This window comes from Salmo trutta, chromosome 14, assembly GCF_901001165.1.
Source record: "Salmo trutta chromosome 14, fSalTru1.1, whole genome shotgun sequence".
NCBI classification, from domain to species: Eukaryota; Metazoa; Chordata; class Actinopteri; order Salmoniformes; family Salmonidae; genus Salmo; species Salmo trutta.
Window position 1 is genome coordinate 17280390 of NC_042970.1, and position 23475 is coordinate 17303864.

General features: G+C 42.4%; 1 protein-coding gene across 11 annotated transcripts in view; it reads left to right on the forward strand.

Moving 5' to 3' along the window:
• LOC115207536 (protein 4.1) overlaps positions 1-21722 on the forward strand; it is a 277383-nt gene extending 255661 nt beyond the window's left edge. For 7 of the 11 annotated variants that reach the window (XM_029774683.1, XM_029774682.1, XM_029774688.1 and 4 more), the window contains 8 exons: positions 4393-4443; positions 4942-5286; positions 6176-6307; positions 10033-10098; positions 10811-10906; positions 16139-16219; positions 19318-19434; positions 20139-21722. In XM_029774683.1, the coding sequence (XP_029630543.1) occupies positions 4393-4443; positions 4942-5286; positions 6176-6307; positions 10033-10098; positions 10811-10906; positions 16139-16219; positions 19318-19434; positions 20139-20144 (894 nt within the window). In that variant the 3' untranslated portion in view covers positions 20145-21722. Of the gene's footprint in view, positions 1-4392; positions 4444-4941; positions 5287-6141; positions 6308-10032; positions 10099-10810; positions 10907-16138; positions 16220-19317; positions 19435-20138 lie in introns of those variants that run through there. The other 4 variants (XM_029774690.1, XM_029774691.1, XR_003881022.1 and 1 more) reach the window with 3 other exon arrangements.
• Positions 21723-23475: the final 1753 nt, after the last annotated feature.

The following is a 23475-nucleotide window of genomic DNA, read 5'->3' on the forward strand; positions in this document are numbered from 1 at the left end:
ATCAACCCAACAGACACAGAAAAAAGAAGAGACCTAATAGTTTAAACCTGGGAATGTCAACAGAATTCATCTATGAAAAAGAGGGCGATGTCTCAAACGCTGAAGAAGACAACGGGGGATCAGACTGGGAGGATAGTCCAACAGAGAAGACAAAGGCGGGACAAATAGATCACCCTGTGTCCAGAGAGGAGCCAGACAACCAGTGTTGGGTGACGAGTCCACTGATGAAAGATGAGGAGAGAACACCAGAGGCAAAATGGAAGGAGACAGTGGTGTCTGCGTATGAAGATAAGAAGAAGGAGCACAATACATCAATAGGAGAAGTCAAGGCAACTCAGGGAAGTGTTGTGGATGATCCTGCAGTGTGTGATGGAAGAGACCAGGTTAAGCGCTTCAGCACTGAGGTCCAGCCAGCAGACGAAGGGCTGGGCTCTGTCAATGGTCCTGGGAAAACAGAATGTGATAGTTTAGCAGAACAGGTTAGAGAACCAGTTAAAGGGTTTAATCTCAGAGAGAGGTGCATGACTGACAATAGAGAACACATAGAAGAGGTCAAGTTGAGGGAGGTCAAGACACACGAGAGACAAACCAGTAACTCTGGGGGGGAGGAAGTGGAAGGTCTCACATCAGAGGTCAGGGGTCAGAGAAGGTCTTTACAGAGACTATCAGGCAGCAGTCAGTCAGAAATCACCAGGATCGTTCCACTCAAACCTGAAAGGTCAAAGAGCTTAGCATGCAAAGATGAGCAGGACAGAGGGAGTCAGGAGTCAGAGCCTGAGCTGAGTGGAGTTTTTAGAAGAGAATACAGATGGTCAGGGGGTTCATCAGAGGGACCTTCAGACATCAACTGGAACAACGAGTCCACCTTCTATCAAACATCCACCCTGCCTTCGTCATTCATCTCAACCAACGCTAGTCCAGCAAGATGGACCCACTCCCCGACCACTACACACAGAGATGCCCCACAGGAACAGGGCAGCTTCTGGGGTCTGGAAGGCTTGGCAAGAGTTGAGGCTAGAACTGAAGAGCTGGTTCAGCAACAGAGCAGCGCTGCCTGTGACGATCACTTTCAGATGTCATTCATCTCAACCAACGCTAGTCCAGCAAGACGGACCCACTCCCCGACTATCACACATAGACATGCCCCACAGGAACAGGGCAGCTTCTGGGGTCTGGAAGGCTTGGCAAGAGTCGAGGCTAAAACTGAAGAGCTGGTTCATCAACAGAGCAGTGCTGCCTGTGATGATCCCTTTCAGGCTGCTAGAGAAGCCATAGAGAGTCATCAGTTTCTCAGCTTCAAGGGTTCAGCCTCAGCTCCAGTCTCAGCTCCAGCCTCAGCGCTCCCCAGGACAGCTCCTCCTGCCCCTCCAGTTAAAACACAGAAGGCCAGAGAGTCTGGACTCATACTCCGGAACATCAACCGCAATGTTAGCAGGGAGCCTGGCCTGGACGCAACCAAGAAGAGACACTCGGTAACTCTGCTTGCCATCTGCTTTTCAGTCATTTGGAAACAAAAAGCATCGCATGAGCTTCAGACAGAGTCGCACACTCCCATTTTCTTATTTTCCTGTTTTCATTGACTTGAATATACATACATGTAACTTATACGTGCCTGTATATGAAGAAGGGGGGTGGAGTTTTACTTTTGAAACACTTGTTTTGGCTGTGTTTGATTGGCTGATGCAGCCAACAATGCATTTTGTCTGCTATGAGTTTGGACCCTCTCCCTTTCGGCCTCTCCATTTATCCCCCCTCCTCCTCTCTGCCTCTCTGCCTCCCTCCACCCTTATTTGCACACTTGACAGCAAACCTCAAACACAACTGCTTGCAAATCTGTAGTAATCACTACAGAGCTGTGGTAGAGATTGTCAAAAAGACAAAAACAACTTTTCATGCTTTGGCTCATTGCTTCTATCCCCCCTCTCTTCACAGGGCGGCGCATAATTGGCCCAGCGTCGTCCGGGTTAGGGTTTGGCCGGGGTTGGCCGTCATTGTAAATAAGAATTTGTTCTTATCTGACTTGCCTAGTTAAATAAAGGTTAAATAATTTAAAAAAAAATTAAATAAACATTTGAACCTTGATTTTCCTTCCAATTAACCCTGTAGCAAGTCTCCTCTTTTGCAGAGGGTTGCAAGGAAACAAAGGGTTTTGCATATTGCCATGGCTGTGAGTTTTTTTAGCACTTCTCTTCCATGCTGTTTCCAAGCTGACATGTGGAGGAAGGCATGGACTTCAGACATGGTTTCATACATGTTTTACAGCTCAATTGACTGTGACAGGATCTGTGTGAGGAAATGAAAGAAGCGTGTCATTATCACCCATAAAGGCACTATATGCTACAGATATGCTCATCCGTCAAATGCCAACCATTCATCTCCTGACCTCATGGATACTTGTTATAATAAGTCACAAATGATACCAACTCAATAGTTTGCGTAATGTCATGTAGATGAGAAAATAGTTTGTGATTTGACATGTTATTTCAAATGATCAACTTCATTAACATGAAAATGAATGACATGAGCATTGAGCTAAATGTGGCTTACAGTACCTTATTGGGGGATGATTATTTAAAAACTAGATCAAATGCTTTACAAGGATCACACGTTGGATGCTATAATGCTTTCTTGTAAAGCAAAGAACCCACACAGACTGTGAAGAAAGAGGCAGGAAACAAGCTGTCCAACAGCAGTGCCCAGGCTGCTGTACCTACACAGACAGACTAGCTATCAGTAGGAGATGTCGCCACGTTCATTTTACAGGTCGTGTTATTAGGAGCTTTGCACGTATTTGGCAGTGAAATAATTTAACATTCGGCCTCGGACCTGACAGCTTAAATAATGTTCAGTCTTTCATCTGCGTCTAGGTCATGGACACATTGGCACGACCAGGTATGGAAAGAGGTGTGAGATCACTTTGTGAGCCGGCCCACCCAAAAAGTGATAAACAGCATGTGAGAGCACCAGCCGTTCTGTATGCTGGTTGTGCAAAAACAGAATGGGCTTCCAAACATGTCATTAAATCATAATACAGCTGCTTACTTTTACCTCCAAAACCACCTTTGATGTCATTGAAACCAAACGCCATTCTTTGGCCATTTGAACATTTGAGCCTCATAAAAAAAATTCAGTCTGTGTGGTTTGCAGCATTCTCTGATTCTGTCCTTGGCCAATGATTGGCAGTTGCGATGCTGCTATGGCTCCTCTATACTACCATAACTTACAACCTGTCTATAATACATTCTGTATGACACTCTAGTTTATACTAATTCAAACCAGGATAACTGGCTTTACCTGGTGGGTTCTTCAGGGTTTTGCTCATTTCGAATAGAAGGCAGTGAAATCAGGAAGTAAACTAAAATTACAATTCAATGGCATTTATTTTCAATGACTTCTCAATAAACGGAAAAGTAGAAGCTATTTATTTCAAAAGGTTTTACATTTCTGAATTTTAAATTCAATCACTTCCTGAATTGACTACCTTCAATTCTAATTGAGCCCAACCCTTGGGTTAATTTCTCTTCTCCAAACTGGTAGTATGCTTACTTGTTTTCTGTACTCATGAAATTATGGAAGGGGGGAGGGGACTCCCCTTCTATGTTAGAACCGTACTGTTCTGTTGTTCTTATGGTCTGTTAGTAGAAACCCAGTCTCTCTACTGATGTTTACACTCTTAGAAATAAAGGTGCTATTTAGAACTTAAAAATCTTCTTCGGCTGTCCCCATAGGAGAACCCTTTGAAAAACCCTTTTTGGTTCCAGGCAGAACTGTGTTGTGTTCCATCCAGAACCCTTTCCACACAGGGTTTTACATGGATCCCAAAGGGGTTCTACTTGGAACCAGAAAAGGTTATCCTATGAGGACAGCCCTTTTAGAACCTTTTTTTCTAAGATCGTAGTAGTCTGTCTCTCCAGCTTGGACTAACCTCTGGCTGTTCTCTCTGTTCCTCTGGTCTCTCTGTTCCTCTGCTCTCTCTTCCTCTGCTCTCTCTCTCTTCCTCTGCTCTCTCTCTTCCTCTGCTCTCTCTCTTCCTCTGCTCTCTCTCTTCCTCTGCTCTCTCTCTTCCTCTGGTCTCTCTCTTCCTCTGGTCTCTCTGTTCCTCTGCTCTCTCTGTTCCTCTGCTCTCTCTCTTCCTCTGCTCTCTCTCTTCCTCTGGTCTCTCTCTTCCTCTGCTCTCTCTCTTCCTCTGGTCTCTCTGTTCCTCTGCTCTCTCTCTTCCTCTGCTCTCTCTCTCTTCCTCTGCTCTCTCTCTTCCTCTGCTCTCTCTGTTCCTCTGCTCTCTCTCTTCCTCTGCTCTCTCTCTTCCTCTGCTCTCTCTGTTCCTCTGCTCTCTCTCTTCCTCTGCTTTCTCTCTTCCTCTGCTTTCTCTGTTCCTCTGCTCTCCCTTTGCAGGAGCCACTCTCCACTCCTGCCATCTATGAAGATACAGTAGATGATGCCAAGGTCACTTTACGTAATGAATTTAACCATATGCCTCCCCATGTTCCCACTTTTGCACTGTTCTCTCTTGGGATAGATCAGTCTCCCTCACAGTCATCCATGGGTATCTCTATGCATGCTGCCCATATGACAGAGGCTGAACCATGACTATGCCACAGGCGTTTACCCTCCGCTAAATTCCTGCCTGTAAGGCTTCCCCATTCATCTCCTCTCTTCTCCATATAGGTCAATACTATGTGTAACAAATTGCGTGCCCGGAGAAGATAACGTTTTATGATCATATATGCATGTGTAACATGTACTGTATAATGGCCTTGAGCAAAGATCCTACATGAATACTTCCACACACCCCCAGGAGACATATTTACCTCCAGAGGATCATTTATCTCCTGTCATCATCATCATCTTCACCCCTTTCATGGTCACTCCCTGCCCTGAGCAACTGCTAGACTGGCCCTGTGTTGTGACGGCCATCTTTGTGTAATCCCCTCTCTCACCCAGAGGGAACCCTGGGAGAGGAGGCCTCAGCCGGGCTCCGCCTCGGAGGAGGACCATGAGCGTGACACTGTGGTCTGCATGAAAGAGACCCACCTGGGCATCGAGAGGAAGTGCTCCAGCATGACGGTCAGCTCCACGTCCAGCCTGGAGGCTGAGGTGGACTTCACCGTCGTCATGGACCTCCACACGGGCGTGGAGGAGTTCTCCAAGAGCATGTCTAAGCTGGGGGAGTGGCTGCCCGAGGTGGGCCGGGACGACTTTGAGGAGACCTCCAGGTTCTATTCAGCCCGTCTCATGGTCTCCCATGACATGTCGCCTGTAGAGGAGATGCCTCCTGTGCACCATGAGGTAGACACAGACATACCTGATCATTGCAACTCTCTGCTTCTAATGGCCGGAACTGCCCTGCTAGGGACGCCTGCCCTTATAAATTAAATCACCTGTCACCTTTTCTGTTGGACCATTTTCAGTTACCATTTGGGTTATTTTTTGTCAATGTTTTAACTTTCAGGTTATAAAATTATAAAATGATTTTATCCATTTGCTTCTGATGTTTTTTATTCATTTTCCTATGGTTTATCTATTTGCTTCTGCTGCTGTTTATTCATTTTCCTTTAGTTAATCCATTTGCTTCTGCTGTTTTTTCTATTCATTTTCCTATGGTTTATCCATGTTTTTTATTCATTTTCCTATGGTTTATCTATTTGCTTCTGCTGTTTTTTGCTTTAGATTATTGTGAAATGTGTATGTTTCCTTGTATTTTCCCTTCCATTGTCAATCACGCTTTCTTTACTGAATGTTTAGTCTGAAGTAAGTTATATACAATCACCAATTGATACTGTAGTATGGGCATACTTGTATTGTTTCATTGCCTGTTTGAAAAGTATTGTAATCTTTGAATAATAAATGTATTGTAGTTGACCTAAGGATAAGCATATTCAGTACCATGTTGAAGCCAGCACGTATTTTCCAGAATATACCGTACTCAGACATCTGTTTTGAACATGTCAATTAGATCATCTGATGGATTTTCATGTGTCTCAAAAGTCATTCAGCAACTCAAATTGCTTCCCATTATAGAAACCTATAAAAACGCCACACTTTGGGGGTCAATTTCAGGCCATTTGTTGAGTTTTTTTTTTATTGTCAGGAAATATTGATGAAGTTAGACCAGAGACATTGTATTGTTCTCTATCTACGTAGTCTCACTGTACCAGACTGTCTCGCCCTGCTGCAGCCCCCGGTAGCCAGGAAAGACCCCAGTGCCGTTAGCGCTGCCCAGATGCTGAGGAAGGCCGACGCCAAGATGGAGACACACACCAATGGGTCAGAGGTCACCAGCACCAACATCATGGACATGTCAGAGCAGGTATACTACATGAGGCTATGCCTATGGACTCACATCTGTCCCCTGTGTTTGGTGGATGATTCAGCCTGGTACAGTAGTCTCATCTGTTTGTGCTCCAGCCAAGTCCTCTGCCAACAAACACGACAGAGAAGTTGGCTAAAGCACAAACTTTCAGTGCTGTGCTAGTGCATACTAATAAGGGTGCATACTAATGAAGGTGCACACTAATGATCAAATGTAGCAGAGGGGTCTAAATTGTTTGAAGAAAACATGTCTGAAATGATCTTGAGCAGGAAATGAAAACATTTTGTCAAAAAGACAATAGTAGGACCATTATAGAGTAATTTTGACCCCATCAATCTGCCATTTAGTTTGGTATTTTTGTTGTTTAAAAAGGAGTAACCTATATCCATTTATGTATACATCCGGCCGAGGCAGGCGCCAGAGCAAATCAGTTTTTTTCACAGTACCTGCTCAGTGCACACAGTTCTGTCTTTTTTACACTTAGGCCTCGGAGGTGTAGGTTCAGGTTGAGGCTCAGAATCAGAAGAAAACTCATCAGAGATGTCATCATGATTAATTTCTTCCCCATCATTGGAGTCATTTTCATTCAAAATGGTATGCACTCTATCAGTCTACTCTGGCCTACTTGGAAAACACATTGAGCTTGCGTAATTTACAATGGCAAGAAGACCATGGACAACGCTAACGAGTGCATCCATTCGTCTTGGTCTTCTTGCCATTTGTAAATTATGCAAGTTCTCAATGTGTACTCCAAGTAGGCCAGAGTAGACTGATAGAGTACATACCATTTTGAGATTATAATTAGAATAGATCAATACAATATATTGGCCCGCCCTGTTCTTCATTCACAATAAGTGATTACATAATTGTGTGTCGTTGCTTCACCTTGCTCATCAACTCATCCATTCTCCCTCATCATACTTTAGCCTACTTCATTTATTTAATCTTTTATTATATGTGTGAAATTAGTTTCAGTATAGTTTAGGTTGAAGGGGCGTCAGGTAGCCTAGAGGTTAGAGCGTTGGACTAGTAACCGAAAGGTTGCAAGATTGAGTCCCTGAGCTGACAAGGTAAATATCTGTCGTTCTTCCCCTGAACAAGGCAGTTAACCCACTGTTCCTAGGCCATCATTGAAAATAAGAATTTGTTCTTAACTGACTTGCCTAGTTAAATAAAGGTAAAATAGTTTAGGTTCACTTTCTAGGAAATTATCGGGTTGATTTTCAAATGGGCACGGCATCTTCAATTATCGGGAGAAGGAGGGGCAACGATGAAAACGATATAAAAAATGACCACCTAAAACTGTCAATATCACCAGTTCTATTTGTGATATTAAGATTCTTGAAATAGTGCCCCTCCTGTCTTACAATATGTAGCCTGATGTATCTGATGCGGTCTGGCAAAAAAGAGAATGTCATGCCATACTCTTCTAGTCCAGACAGCATCAGATACATGGGCTACACATACTAAGACAGAGAAGCGCTGTTTCGTTTGTTCGGATGCTTTGTCTGACAATGATGGGTCTTTCTGTTGGCATGGGTCTCGGTCAAATAAATGATCAATATTTGAATCTATTTGGGGGATGGGCAAGGAGGTACGGTAGGGCGGGCCAGGAGGTATGTTCGGGCAGGCCCTCTAAGGCCTGTACTTAACGCTGGCCCTGAGTCTATGGTATAGCCTAATATACATTAGCCTTTTTCTCTTCATATCTCTGCAGATCTTGATTAGACTGAGTGCCTTATTCTCACAACCACAATGACATAATTGCATCATTATGGAGGGATTAAAGTATTGACAGGAAATTAACGAGAATGATGAAAGAATGCGGGAGTTCCATTCATCTCTAGAGTCTGAGCAAGAAGCTGGGGCAGCCCCAACAGGTGCCTGATTAAAATGTAATTAGTGCCTCTCTGGTGTGCCATTCATCTAATGATGAGGATGAGCTGTGTCAGTGATCTGGAGAGGGTGCCTTTGAATTGGAAACTCAAGTCAACATTTTTACTTCTCAGTGAAAGACGTGCTAAGCATGGAAATAGAATGTCTAGAATAAGTGGATAGTCTAATAGATAACAGATGGATATTTATATGGTTTAGAGCCTCTTGGGCAGATGTGCTCTTGATTTGTAGGAAGCCACGATACAGTAGTGTGTGTGTGTGTGTGTGTGTGTGTGTGTGTGTGTGTGTGTGTGTGTGTGTGTGTGTGTGTGTGTGTGTGTGTGTGTGTGTGTGTGTGTGTGTGTGTGTGTGTGTGTGTGTGTGTGTGTGTGTGTGTGTGTGTGTGCAGCAAATGGAGACTGACGTCAACTGTAATGACACTAAGGTCTCCAGCAGCACTGACGTGGCTCAGCCACCAGAGGGAGACCTGGTATGTGTCAGTCCCTCTCTTGACAACAGCAGAAAGGCTGGAAGGCTATGCTATGCTTGCTCTGGCTGCAGTCTGATTTTCTGCTGTACATTCTCGACCCTTCTCTCTGAACCGCACACTCATTAACTCCCCATGATGGATTTGACTGGAACTGGACTGGTGTAATTATTGTGCTCATGGGGGATAAGGGTATAGAGAATCTCTCTAATCTGCCATTACAGGTTTTTCATGTGCAAATAATGGGCTGCAAGTTTAGAGAGTATATTTAACCAGATTGTGGCCTTGATATGATATTGCCTCACAATATTTGCTTGCACATTCTTTTAAAATAAGCTTGTTAAAATGAAGACTCCTCCCGCCTTCTCAACCATGCAGAGCTCTTTAGTTTATATCGTACTGCTACCCTATAAGTGGCTTGTGTTGTCTATGACACTTAAAGAGGCAACCTGCAGTTGCTACATACATTTTTGGACTTATAAATGAATGATATGTACCCATTGATTCATGAAGAATGTAACTTATAAATGAATGATATGTACCCATTGATTCATGAAGAATGTAACTTATAAATGCCTCATGAGCTGAGTTCAACTGTCACACCCCACCAGAACCCAAAATATAAGATTGTTTTACTATAATATTGGTAAATAAAGTAAATTTAAACAAACACTATATAGCCTCAAAACATGGTTAAAACGATCATGTTCATATCATGCATCCAATGCTCTGTCTATGGATATGAGAGTGGTTACATTTCTCCAGCTCCATCCACCAGCTTTTTACCGAAACAGAACCAAGGCAGAACACTTTGGTATTGTTCAACTGCTGATTGCCACTTTAATGTTTCAGTTAACTCCAATTTGTATCACAGTGCCAACAAACATGCTGTTTTGATAATGACAGGAGGATCTGTTGAGTTGAACTTCACTAGTTGGTACATAACCCTGTTGATACCATACTTCTGTAGGGGGGCAGGTAGCCTATCGGTTAAGAACGTTGGGCCAGTAACCAATTTCCCAAGCCGACTAGGTCAGGAATCTGTCGTTGTGCCCTTGAGCAAGGTACATAACTCGAATTGCTCCTGTAAACCGCTCTGTACAAGAGCGTCTGCTAAATGACTAAAATTGAAAATGTAAGTGGTTATGCTACACTTTTGCTTGGCTGCCTATTGGTTTATAACTTGGCTTATAGGTTCATCCTAATAACTTGCTTCTGATTCCCTACGGTCAGGCTTGAGGACTGTATGTCCCCATATGGACACATTGCTCTTCTACCTGATCAGTTTAATCTGCATGAACATGATGACTTCCTCCCTTCATCCATGTGACGTTTCTTCTCCTCCCTCTCTTCATCCCAGAACCAGAACCAGGGAGTTGGCAGTAGGAAGGAGGATCCTCTCCCTAGTAAAGAAAATTGCTCCCCTGTAAGTACCTAGTTTACCTCACCCCCCCCTCCCAATAAACTGACTATATGGCAGAGCACTGCATGGCCCCAATGTAGCTGTTGATTTATTGAGAGAGAGGTGGGAAAAGATTCAGTTGTATTTTGTCTGGACTAGAACCAGCAACATAGTTTGTGTGTGTCTGTGTCTGTGCCTGCATTAAATTGGGAATTCAGATGTGAGGAGCCCTATTTGGAGGGGTAAGGGTTTAGCCAGGGTTGAACATAAAGCTAGGGTTAGGTTATACCAAGGTTTGTATGTTTAGTGTTATATCTGGCCTATGCCATGTCTCTCACTGTATTGCAGTGTATTTTGTTGTACGCAAAGCAAGTATCTGTGTAAATCAGACATTAAAGAAATATGAAATATAATCTAAGATTAGAGTTATGACTAAGGTTAGGGTTGAGCTAGGTTGTAGACATGAAGATAGGGTTAGGCCGGGTTAGCGTTAGGGTTTTGGCTAGGGTTAGGGCAAAGGTTACTGCTGTAAGTACAATGTACTACCGTTTTAAGGTTAGTGTTTGGGGTTTGTACTCATATCCTTTCTATTCTACTCCTCTTTGGACCAGTAAGATGATGGAGCTCAGCCCAGGGTAACTCTGTCCCCCCAAAATGTGTGTGTGTGTGTCAGTGTTTGAAGCAGCTGTGCTTATAATGAAAGTGACCCTTCTTCCTCCTAATGAAAATGCTACAGGTGAAGGCAGGCACCCTGGGGACAGAGGCTGTAGAGTCCCCCCTGAATGTCACCACTGACAACGTCACCTCGGCAACCACAACTCAAGTTACCAAGGTAACCCCTCCTGTCTCATTTCCGCCCTTTAAAAATATAAAATAATTGGTGATGGGACTTGACACTACTGAAAGTGGCAATATGTAACTTTTGGGGCAACCAAATTCACATAGAAATGTGAGTTATAGATCTATCATTCTACTTACAGTTGAAGTCGGAAGTTTAGATACACTTAGGATGGAGTCATTAAAACTAGTTTTTTAACCACTCCACAAATTTCTTGTTAACAAACTATAGTTTTGGCAAGTCGGTTAGGACATCTACTTTGTGCATGACACAAGTAATTTTTCCAACAATTGTTTACAGACAGTTTATTTCACTTACAATTCACTGTATCACAATTCCAGTGGGTCAGAAGTTTACATACACTAAGTTGACTGTGCCTTTAAACGGCTTGGAAAATTCCAGAAAATTATGTCATGGCTTTAGAAACTTCTGATAGGCTAATTGACATCATTTTAGTCAATTGGAGGTGTACCTGTGGATGTATTTCAAGGCCACCTTCAAACTCAGTGCCTCTTTAATTGACATCATGGGAAAATCAAAAGAAATCAGACAAGACCTCAGAAAAATAATTGTAGACCTCCACAAGTCTGATTCATCCTTGGGAGCAATTTCCAAATGCCTGAAGGTACCACGTTCATCTGAACAAACAATAGTACGCAAGTATAAACACCATGGGACCACGCAGCCGTCATACCGCTCAGGAAGGAGACGCATTCTGTCTCCTAGAGATGAACGGACTTTGGTGCGAAAAGTGCAAATCAATCCCGGAACAACAGCAAAGGACCTTGTGAAGATGCTGGAGGAAACAGGTACAAAAGTATCTATATCCACAGTAAATCGAGTCCAATATCGACATAACCTGAAAGGCCGCTCAGCAAGGAAGAAGCCACTGCTCCAAAACCGCCATAAAAAAGCCAGACTACGGTTTGCAACTGCACATGGGGACAAAGATTGTACTTTTTGAGAAATGTCCTCTGGTCTGATGAAACAAAAATAGAACTGTTTGGCCATAATGACCATCATTATGTTTGGAGGAAGAAGGGGGAGGCTTGTAAGCCGAAGAACACCATCCCAACCGTGAAGCACGGGGGTGGCAGCATCATGTTCTGGGGGGTGCTTTGCTGCAGGAGGGACTTGTGCACTTCACAAAATAGATGGCATCATGAGGTAAGAAAATGATGTGGATATATTGAAGCAACATATCAAGACATCAGTCAGGAAGTTAAAGCTTGGTTGCCAATGGGTCTTCTAAATGGACAATGATACCAAGCATACTTCCAAAGTTGTGGCAAAAAATGGCTTAAGGACAACAAAGTCAAGGTATTGGAGTGGCCATCACAAAGCCCTGACCTCAATCCTATAGAATATTTGTGGGCAGAACTGAAAAAGTGTGTGCGAACAAGGAGCTGACTCCGTTACACCAGCTCTGTCAGGAGGAATGGGCCAAAATTCACCCAACGTATTGTGGGAAGCTTGTGGAAGGCTACCCAAAACGTTTGACCCAAGTTAAACAATTTAAAGGCAATGCTACCAAATACTAATTAAGTGTATGCAAACTTCTGACCCCCTGGGAATGTGATGAAATAAATAAAATCTGAAATAAATCATTCTCTCTACTATTATTCTGACATTTCACATTCTTAAAATAAAGTGGTGATCCTAACTGACCTAAGACATGGAATTGTTACTTGGATTAAATGTCAGGAATTGCGAAAAACAGAGTTTAAATGTATTTGGCTAAGGTGTATGTAAACTTCCGAATTCAACTGTAAAGATATGTCTAAGATGCTGTAGATCTGTTCTATGTGTGCTATTTCTATGCTTCCCCTTCTCATGTTTTGTTTTTATGTCTTTTACTTTTGGTTTTGTACATCAGCTTCAAACAGCTGGAAATACAATATTTTTGGTTATGGATAAAATACAGTACTAGCCAAAAGATTGAACACACCTACTCATTCGAGGGTTTTTCTTTATTTTGACTATTTTCTACATTTTAGAATAATAGTGAAGACATCAAAACTATGAAATAACACATATGGAATTGTGTAGTAACCAAAAAAGTGTTAAACAAATCCAAATATATTTTAGATTCTTCAAAGTAGCCACCCTTTGCCTTGATGACAGCTTTGCACTCTCTTGTCATTCTCTCAACCAGCTTCATGAGGAATGCTTTAACCAACAGTCTTGAAGGAGTTCCCACATATGCTGAACACTTGTTGGCTGCTTTTCCTTCACTCTGCGGTCCAACTCATCCCAAACCATCTCAATTGGGTTGAGGTCGGGTGATTGTGGAGGCCAGGTCATCTGATGCAGCGCTCTATTGCTCTCCTTTTTGGTCAAACAGCCCTTACACAGCCTGGAGGTGTGTTTTGGGTCATTATCCTGTTGAAAAGCAAATGATAGTCCCACTAAGCGCAAACCAGATGGGATGGCGTATCGCTGCAGAATGCTGTGGTAGCCATGCTGGTTAAGTGTGCCGTGAAGTCTAAATAAATCACTGACAGCGTCACCAGCAAAGCACCCCCACACCATCACACCTCCTCCTCCATGCTTCACGGCGGGAACCACACATGGGAGATCATCCGTTCACCTACTCTGCGTCTCACAACGACACGGCGGTTGGAACCAAAAATGTCAAATTTGGACTCATCAGACCAAAGAACAGATCTCCACCGGTCTAATGCCCATTGCTTGTGTTTCTTGGCCCAAGCAAGTCTCTTCTTCTTATTGGTGTCCTTTAGGGCTGGTTTATTTGCAGCAGTTCAACCATGAAGGCCTGATTCCCGCAGTCTCCTCTGAACAGTTGATGTTGAGATGTGTCTCTTACTTGAACTCTGTGAAGCATTTATTTAGGCTGCAATCTGAGGTGCAGTTAATTGCCGATTTCTTAAGGCTGGTAATTCTAATGAATTTATCCTCTGCAGCAGAGGTAACTTTGGGTCTTCCTTTCCTGTGGTGGTCCTCATGAGAGCCAGTTTCATCATAGCGCTTGATGGTTTTTGCGACTGCACTTGAAGAAACTTTAAAAGTTCTTGACATTTTCCGCATTGACTGACCTTCATGTCTTAACCCCTGGTCGGGCTCCGTCCCGTATGTGGGACGGACATCCAGCGAAAAATCCTATCGCCATTAGCATAACAAAATGTAATATTTTATTTTTTCAAATATAGGACTATGTTATATCGTTTTATAGATACACCTCTCCTGAATCGAACCACGTTGTCCGATTTCAAAAAGGCTTTACAGCAAAAGCAAAACATTAGATTATGTTAGAGGAGTATATCGTAAAAGTAGCCACAAAGCCATTTTCCGACCAACCACATGCATCACAAATAACCAAAAAACAGCTAAATGCAGCACTAACCTTTGGCAATCTTCATCAGATGACACTCCTAGGACATCATGTTACACAATACATGCATTCTTCTGTTCGGTAAAGTTCATATTTATATATAAAAACAGCATTTTACATCAGCGCGTGACGTTGACTAACTATTTATCCTCAAATGCATCCGGTGAAAGCGCTACAATTTACTAAATTAGTATTCGAAAACATTTTTAAAATGTAATATTGTCATTCTAAGATTTATAGATGAATATCTCTTGAAAGCACCTGTAATGCCAGATTTAAAAATAACTTTACTGGGTAATCACACTATGCGATAAAAGAGGATGCGATACTCAGAAAAATAGGCTACCGTTACAGGTCAGCGCCATCTTGGAACAATCGCATATCAAATCTACTCTTGGATACTATTGTCAATAATCCCTTACCTTTGATTATCTTTATCAGAAAGCACTTCCAGGAATCACAGGTCCACAACAAATGTATTTTTGTTCGAAAAAGTTAATCCTTTACGTCCCAATAGCTTGTTCTTGTTAGCGCGTTCTGAAGGCTGCTCCAAAACTTTGTCGGCTGCGGGACTCCTCTTTCAATAAAATGCATTTTTTTTAAATTTAGGTTCGTTCAAACATGTCAAACGTTGTATAACATAAATCTTTAGGGCCTTTTTCAACCAGAGCTCCAATAAGATTCAAGGGGGACGATTGCATTGTCTTTCAAAACATTTCGAAAGGGGAGGGTAGCCAGGGGTGCCGGCGTCATAATGGTGATGGCCCTCCTCATGTGACCACTTTCCACAGCGTCTCATTCAGGCAGTTTTCACAGTAGGAGACTCAAACCACTTTGTAAAGACTGGGGACATCTAGTGGAAGCAATAGGAAGTGCTCAATGAACCATTGCTCACGGTGTGATTTATAGGCAATGTGCTGAAGTTGAGTCCGCAATTCAGAATTCCACATCCTGTTAAGATCGGTCTCGGGGGTTTTGACTGCCATATGAGTTCTGTTATACTCACAGACACCATTCAAACAGTTTTAGAAACGTTAGGGTGTTTTCCATCCACAGGTATTAATTATATGCATATCCTAGCTTCTGAGTTTGAGTAGGAGGCCGTTTAAAAAGGGCACAATTTTTTTTCAAAAATCGCTGTAGCGCCCCCTATCCTAGGCGACCGTCAAGAGGTTGACGGACTGTCATTTCTCTTTGCTTATTTGAGCTGTTCTTGCCATAATATGGACTTGGTCTTTTACCAAAATAGGGCTATCTTCTGTATACCACACCTACCTTGTCACAACACAACTGATTGGCTGAAGCGAATTAAGAAGGAAAGAAATTTCACAAATTAACTTTTAACAAGGCACACCTGTTCATTGAAATGCATTCCAGGTGACTACCTCATGAAGCTGGTTGAGAGAATGCCAAGAGTGTGCAAAGCTCTCATCAAGGCAAAAGGTGGCTACTTTGAAGAATCTTAAATGTAAAACATATTTTGATTTGTTTAACACTTTTTTGGTTACTACATGATTCCATATGTGTTAATTCATGGTTTTGATGTCTTCACTATTATTCTACAATGTAGATATTTGTAAAAATAAAGAAAATCCCTTGAATGAATAGGTGTGTCCAAACTTTTGACTGGTACTGTGTGTCACAGTGGTTTAGATTGTACAATGATTCTCTACACTATACGAGCATATTTTGTCACATAAACTGAAATTGAGCGAACTATTAGAGTTTTAGCAACCAATGGCAGAGCGATTTCAGCATAGTGCAACTTTAATAGTCTATTTATACATTATTGAGCTGTGAAAGGTCACATGAATTATCTGATCTGTAGATTGTTGTTGAGCTGTTGTTGAATGGACATGTGTGTTGTGTTTTAGACAGTGAAAGGTGGCTACTCCGAGACCAGGATTGAGAAAAGAATCATCATCACAGGAGATGATGACGTGGACCAACATCAGGTGAGTCAAAATCAAATCAAATGTTATTTGTCACATGCGCCAAATACAACAGGTTTTTCACCATACAGTGAAATGCTTACTTACAAGCCCTCAACCAACAATGCAGTTAAAAAAATTCCTACAAAAAATAAGAATAAGAAATAAAAGTAACAAATAATTTAGAGCAGCAGTAAAATAACAATAGCGAGGCTATATACAGGGGGTACTGGTACAGAGTCAATGTGCGGGGGCACCGGTTAGTCAAGGTAATTGAGGTAGTATGTACATGTATAGTTGAAGTCGGAAGTTTACATACACCTTAGCCAAATACATTTAAACTCAGTTTTTCACAATTCCTGACATTTAATCCTAGTAAAAATTCCTTGTCTTAGGTCAGTTAGGATCACCATTTTATTTTAAGAATGTGAAATGTCAGAATAATAGTAGAGAGAATGATTTATTTCAGCTTTTATTTCTTTCATCACATTCCTAGTGGGTCAGAAGTTTACATACACTCAATTAGTATTTGGTTGCATTGCCTTTAAATTGTTTAACTTGGGTCAAACGTTTCGGGTAGCCTTGACCAAAAATGTATGATCTTTGTCCCCATGTGCAGTTGGAAACCGTAGTCTGGATTTTTTACGGCAGTTTTGGAGCAGTGGCTTCTTCCTTGCTTCTTCCTTGCCTTTCAGGTTATGTCGATATAGAACTCGTTTTACTGCGGATATAGATACTTTTGTACCTGTTTCCTCCATTATCTTCACAAGGTCCTTTGCTGTTGTTCTGGGATTGATTTGCACTTTTCACACCAAAGTCCGTTTATCTCTAGGAGACAGAATGCGTCTCCTTCCTGAGCGTTATGACGGCTGCGTGGTCCCATGGTGTTTATACTTGTGTACTATTGTTTGTACAGATTAATGTAATACCTTCAGGTGTTTGGAAATTGCTCCCAAGGATGAACCAGACTTGTGAAGGTCTACAATTTTTTTATGAGGTCTTGGCTGATTTCTTTTGTTTTTCCCATGATTTCAAGCAAAGAGGCACTGAGTTTGAAGGTAGGTCTTGAAATACATCCACAGGTACACCTCCAATTGACTAAAATGATGTCAATTAGCCTATCAGAAGCTTCTAAAGCCATTACATAATTTTTGGGAATTTTCCAAGTTTTTTAAAGGCACAGTCAACTAAGTGTATGTAAACTTCTGACCCACTGGAATTGTGATACAGTGAATTATAAGTGAAATAATCTGTCTGTAAACAATTATTGGAAAAATGACTTGTGTCAAAGTAGATGTCCTAACCGACTTGCCAAAACTATAGTTTGTTTTACAATAAATTTGTGGAGTGGTTAAAAAACTAGTTTTAATGACTCCAACCAAAGTGTATGTAAACTTCCGACTTCAACTGTAGGTAGTTATTAAAGTGACTATGCATAGATAATAACAGAGAGTAGCAGCAGCGTAAAAGTGTGTGTGGGGGGGCAATGCAAATAGTCTGGGTAGCCATTTGATTAGATGTTCTGGAGACTTATGGCTTGGGGGTAGAAGCTGTTTCGAAGCCTCTTGGACCTAGACTTGGTGCTCCGGTACTGCTTGCCATGCGGTAGTTGAAAGAACAGTCTATGACTAAGGTGGCTGCAGTCTATGACAATTTTAAGGATCTTCCTCTAACTCTGCCTGGTATAGAGGTCCTGGATGGCAGGAAGCTTGGCCTCAGTGATGTACTGGGCCGTACACACTACCCTCTGTAGTGCCTTGCGGTTGGAGGCTGAGTAGTTGCCTTACCAGGCAGTGATGCAACCAGTCAGGATGCTCTCGATGGTGCACCTTTTGAGGATCTGAGGACCCATGCCAAATCTTTTCAGTCTCCTGAGGGGAATAGGTTTTGTTGTGCCCTCTTTTTTTGAATTAGTTTGTTTGTGATGTGGACACCAAGGAACTTGAAGCCCACAACCTGCTCCACTACAGCCCCGTCGATGAGAATAGGGGTGTGCTCGGTCCTCCTATTCCTGTAGTCCACAATCATTTAATTTGTCTTGATCACGTTGAGGGAGAGGTTGTTGTCCTGGCACCACACCAGCACCTCCTCCCTATAGGCTGTCTCGTTGTTGTCGGTGATCAGGCCTATCACTGTTGTGTCATCGGCACACTTAATGATGGTGTTGGAGTCGTGCCTGGCCATGCAGTCATGAGTGAACAAGGAGTACAGGAGGGGACTGAGCACGCACCCCTGATGGGCCCCCGTGTTGAGGATCAGCGTGGCAGAAGTATTGTTACCTACCCTTACCACCTGGGGGCTGCCCATCAGGAAGTCCAGGATCCAGTTGCAGAGGGAGGTGTTTAGTTCCAGGGTCCTTAGCTTAGTGATGAGCTTTGAGGGCACTATGGTGTTGAATGCTGAGCTGTAGTCAGTGAATAGCATTCTCACATATGTGTTCCCTTTGTCCAGGTGTGAAATGGCAGTGTGGAGTGCAATAAAGATTGCATCATCTGTTGATCTGTTAGGGCAGTATGCAAACGTGTGTGGGGCTAGGGTTTCTGGGATAATGGTGTTGATGTAAGCCATGACCAGCTTTTCAAATCTCTTCATCGCTTTGAGTGCTATGAGTCGGTAGTCATTTATGCAGGTTACCTTAGTGTTCTTGGGCACAGGGACTATGTTGGTCTGTTTGAAACATGTTGGTTTTACAGACTCGGACAGGGAGAGGTTGAAAATGTCAGTGAAGACACTTGCCAGTTGGTCAGCTCATGCTCGGAGTACACGTCCTGGTAATCTGTCTGGCCCTGCGGCCTTGTGAATGTTGACCTGTTTAAAGGTCTTACTCACATCGGCTGCAGAGAGGTCGTGATCACACAGTTGTCCGGAACAGCTAATGCTCTCATGCGTGTTTCAGTGTTACTTGCCTCGAAACGAGCATAGAAGTAATTTAGCTCGTCTGGTACGCTCGTGTAACTGGGCAGCTCTCCCCTGTGCTTCCCTTTGTAGTCTGTAATAGTTTGCAAGCCATTACTGAGTTATAATACATTGTAAGGAGTCTTTCATGACACTCAAATACACTAATATTGTTGATTGCAAATTAATATTGTCCATTAATGTGAACTGTGACCTTTGTCACACAGGCCCTTGCGATGGCGATACAGGAGGCCAAACAGCAACACCCTGACATGCTGGTGACAAAAGCAGTGGTTGTCAGGGAAACAGAGTCTCCCAATGAGGACCAACATAGGACATCTGAGGTACGTACAGAGCTGCATGTAAACATCACTGTCATGACACCATAGTATATTGCCTCAATAAGTAGAGATAGTGATTTAGAGAGTGTGTGTTTGTGTCTGTACTGTATGTGTGTGTTTGCCTGGAAACCCTATGATGAATTACATTAAATTCTACGTTAGGCAGAAATTAGCATTTGATTCAGCATTTGAAATTAGCATTTGAAAGTTTCCTCTCACGACCTCTACAAGCCAGAATCTTGAATAACATATTTTAACTTACTTTACCAACTTTTCAAAGCGTTGGTAATGTGTTCAGATTCCTATCACCTGAAGCATGTGCAGGACCATGTAAACACGTGGACTAGCTAGGCAAGTATGCATGCATCTCCTGCACCCGCTTCAGGTGATTTGAAATCTGAATGCACTACCAGCGCTTTGAAAAGTAGATGTAATTATACTTTCCTGTGGATATTGTCTCTCATTCCTACCTTCAAAAGGACCAACGGTAAAGTAAGTAGAATTCAATGCAATTCAACGTGTGTGTGTGTGTGTGTGTGTGTGTGTGTGTGTGTGTGTGCGCACGCTTGTTTGTTTGTTTGTTTGTTTGTTTTGTTATATAGGCTATTAGTTGGCTTTAGATATGTCATGTTATTAAAAATATCTTGTTTATCCCACTGGTGTCAGTCTGTTTCACAGAGCTGTCTGTTGCTTTCTCTTTGTTTCAGTCCTGATCGCTCATAGTGGTTCCTGGGAGTGGGGACAGGAAATTACCTGATCCTCCTGTCATTTCCCTGACCCTCCCCACGCCAACGCCGCAAGAGGGCTACAGCAACCTGCCCACAGTGTATACAACAGACCGACCGCGCTCCCTGAAACAATCCCTGTCTCCTCTACAACACAATATGCCTCCTCTTCTGTCCCTTTAACCAAAACCGACTGTGACGCTGCCTCTGACCCCCCCTCACCCCCCCCCCCACCCAACCCCTCTTCCTCTGGGAAATGTCCTTTTCCCTGGGATTTTTAGAACATGACCGTTCTCACAAATCTGAGAAATAGACTGCAGTGTTTATATCTCCCCAAGAGGTCTGACTTGTAAAGGATATGGCAGGAATAGGGCTAATATGTGTTGCCCCATGTTTAGCCATGGGATCTGTGAGAGATCAATATGTTTCTGGGATTCTACACCCCCAGACAGACTGTACATGTACAAACATAATGACATGTTAACGGTGCATCACGCTTGATCAGTGTAGTTCAATTAAATGATTAGTGATGAGGATGTAATCCACCTTGAGTTAAATCAGATCAACCTTTCCCCAGAACACATTCACTTACCTGTAACTACTGGTAATTTATTCGCCAGGAAGTCAATAATAGCCCAACCTTCAAAATTGCTCTCATATATGGTCACCATGGTGATGCCTGCTCAGTGCTGACATCATGCATGAAGCATGGGGATCGGGAATGGAGTGTGTGGAGTGTGAGGAGAGGGGGTTGGGGGAGGGGTGCTCTGCAGGGGCCAGTGGGGATGGCTAGCCTTTAACGCTTGTTGTCACCAGTGTGACACATATATTAAACAGCTGTCTTACTAGCTTTTTAAACATTTGTAACAATAGAAGAATCCAATTTAAAGTCCAGTGTTTGCTTGTTTAAGAAATAAATAAAATAAATGTATCGATTAGCTTCTCATACTCACATGCATGGTTCTACATAGTTGAGGTAATGAACGATACGATACGGAGCTGTCTAGGAACAGATGTCCACAGGAAGTGGTCAAGATGGCAGAACATTCAGACAAATCTATATCTGAACGATTCTGTGGAATATACTTCTGCAATGTGTAGACACTGCATGTCAACCAAAGCTGATGGGACTATACCGATAGGAGAGTCAACTGAAGGAATACGTGGACAGACACTTCTACAACATCAAGAGACTATGAGTTGGGACTCCGCTTAGCATTCAGGGTATACTACTTCTATAGGCTCTGACTGTCGTTCTCCGGCTAACAACAAACAGAATCCCCCCCCCCACACACACACACACTCTCCTCATCATGTTGTCCTTCCTTCGTCCTGCTGTTATAATTTCAGTTTAAAACGCTGGTCATGTAGGGCAAAAGTCAAATCACGCCCTATTCACCATGTAGTGCACTACTTTAGCCAAAATTAGTACACTCTACTGGGAAAAGGTTGTCATTTGAGACAAAGCCATAGTATGAGTCTTAAAGCAAAATGAGCGTTTTTCATTTAAAGTTTCAAATTATTTTATGAAATGTGAGGATATGTTTAAAAAAAAATCTTACTTGAGTTGTCTTTGTCATGTTGTATGAGTTCTACGTTTGTATTTATAAGAGTGGTGGTGAATGTGGGTTTTTTCCTTCCCTAAAATGTATAAGCGTGTGATTACTTTTTCTGTACCCTCACAGACAAAGCCTGGATTCTTAAAGTGACAAGTTTAAGCCCAAACTCCATCCTCTTGGATAGTTAGACAGGAGGTGAACCAGAACAGTTGGAACCCCTTTTCTGTTCCAGAACAGCAAGCAATGCCTCCATAACCCTGCCTGGCTTAACCTTGTATACACTCTTAGAAAAAAGGGTTCTTCGGCTGTCCCCATAGGAACATCCTTTTTGGTTCCAGGTAGAACCCTTTTGGGTTCCATGTAGAACCCTCTTTTGAAAGGGTTCTACATGGAACCCAAAAAGGTTCTACTTGGAACCAAAAGTGTTCTTACCTGAAACCAAAAAGGGTTCTTCAAAGGGTTCTCTTATGGGGACAGCCGAAAAAACACTTTTAGGTTCTAGATGGCACCTTTTTTCTAAGCGTGTACATGTTCGTAAATACTCTCTGCATAATATCCTCTTAAGCTATGCTGAACTGCTGAATATACACCAGTCAATCAGTTTGAGAAATAAAAAACGATGCTGGAACAAACTGTTGAATTTACATACTATGCATTGTTCCCTATGTGGACTAACTATGAAACATAACTGAGGATAACCATTTTTGGAGTGTCGATCTGCGCTAATCATCTCCGATGTAATATTAATTAATTACAGCGGTCAATTTTTAACTGCTTGTGAGACTTGCAATAATTGTCTCTCTGTAGCCACCTGATGCTATTGTAATCCATTATCAGTCTACTTAAAGGAGAAAACTGTGATCTGTCATGCATATAAAAAGTATTACCAAAATGTTCCAAGATGGAGTTGAAACTAGAAGTTGAGCTCATCCACACGGAGTCTCCGTGGCTTTGTCACCGTGCTTGTCCAAACTACTCCACTCTCACTTCACCCAAGTAACAGAGGGAATCCCTTGGACTTTGTCTTACCTGCTGTGGAGTTGTCTTTGTGAAACAGACAGTCTCAACAGTTCTTTTGTATATTTTATTTCATTTTATCTGGTCAAATGACACTGGATTGTTGTTTAGGCACTTGCTTGCGGTGATAGGCAGCAACGATATTGTTAGAAGTGTGTGGTGTCGCTATATTGGACACACAACTCTCAAAATGATGACTTGCTGTATAGACATTGAGAAAGAAGTTGCTCTGTAAAACTGATGTCCTGTTTTAAAGGGTGGGAGTCATATTGTATGCAAATGAACATAAATACTTCTATGTGTGCATATAATTACAAATATACTGGAAGAGTGGGATGAAGTTGTGCTGATTTCATAATAGAGGATTAACAAATGTGCGATGTTAAGACTGCAGACTACTTGTACGGTCTAATACAGTGCAATGGTTATACTGATGATGGGTGCCTTACTGTTGGATTCACCGCCACTGGAAACCATGGAATTTATTATTTTGTCTACATGTGTTCTACTGACATTTCAGCCATCCACTCTCCATGTGGTGGGGTCTTGACCTCTTCTGGAGCCCTGGATGACCTCACCTTTACTGTCAAAGGTGTGGGCCGGTTGGAGACTCTTTAGCTACTCATTAATGTCCCATATAAGGATTGGGCAATACTATTGATAAGCTATGACACGCTTGTTCAGTGGTAGGAATAATAAGAATTGGAACTAAAATCCATTGAAGAGCAGAAAGATTACAAACA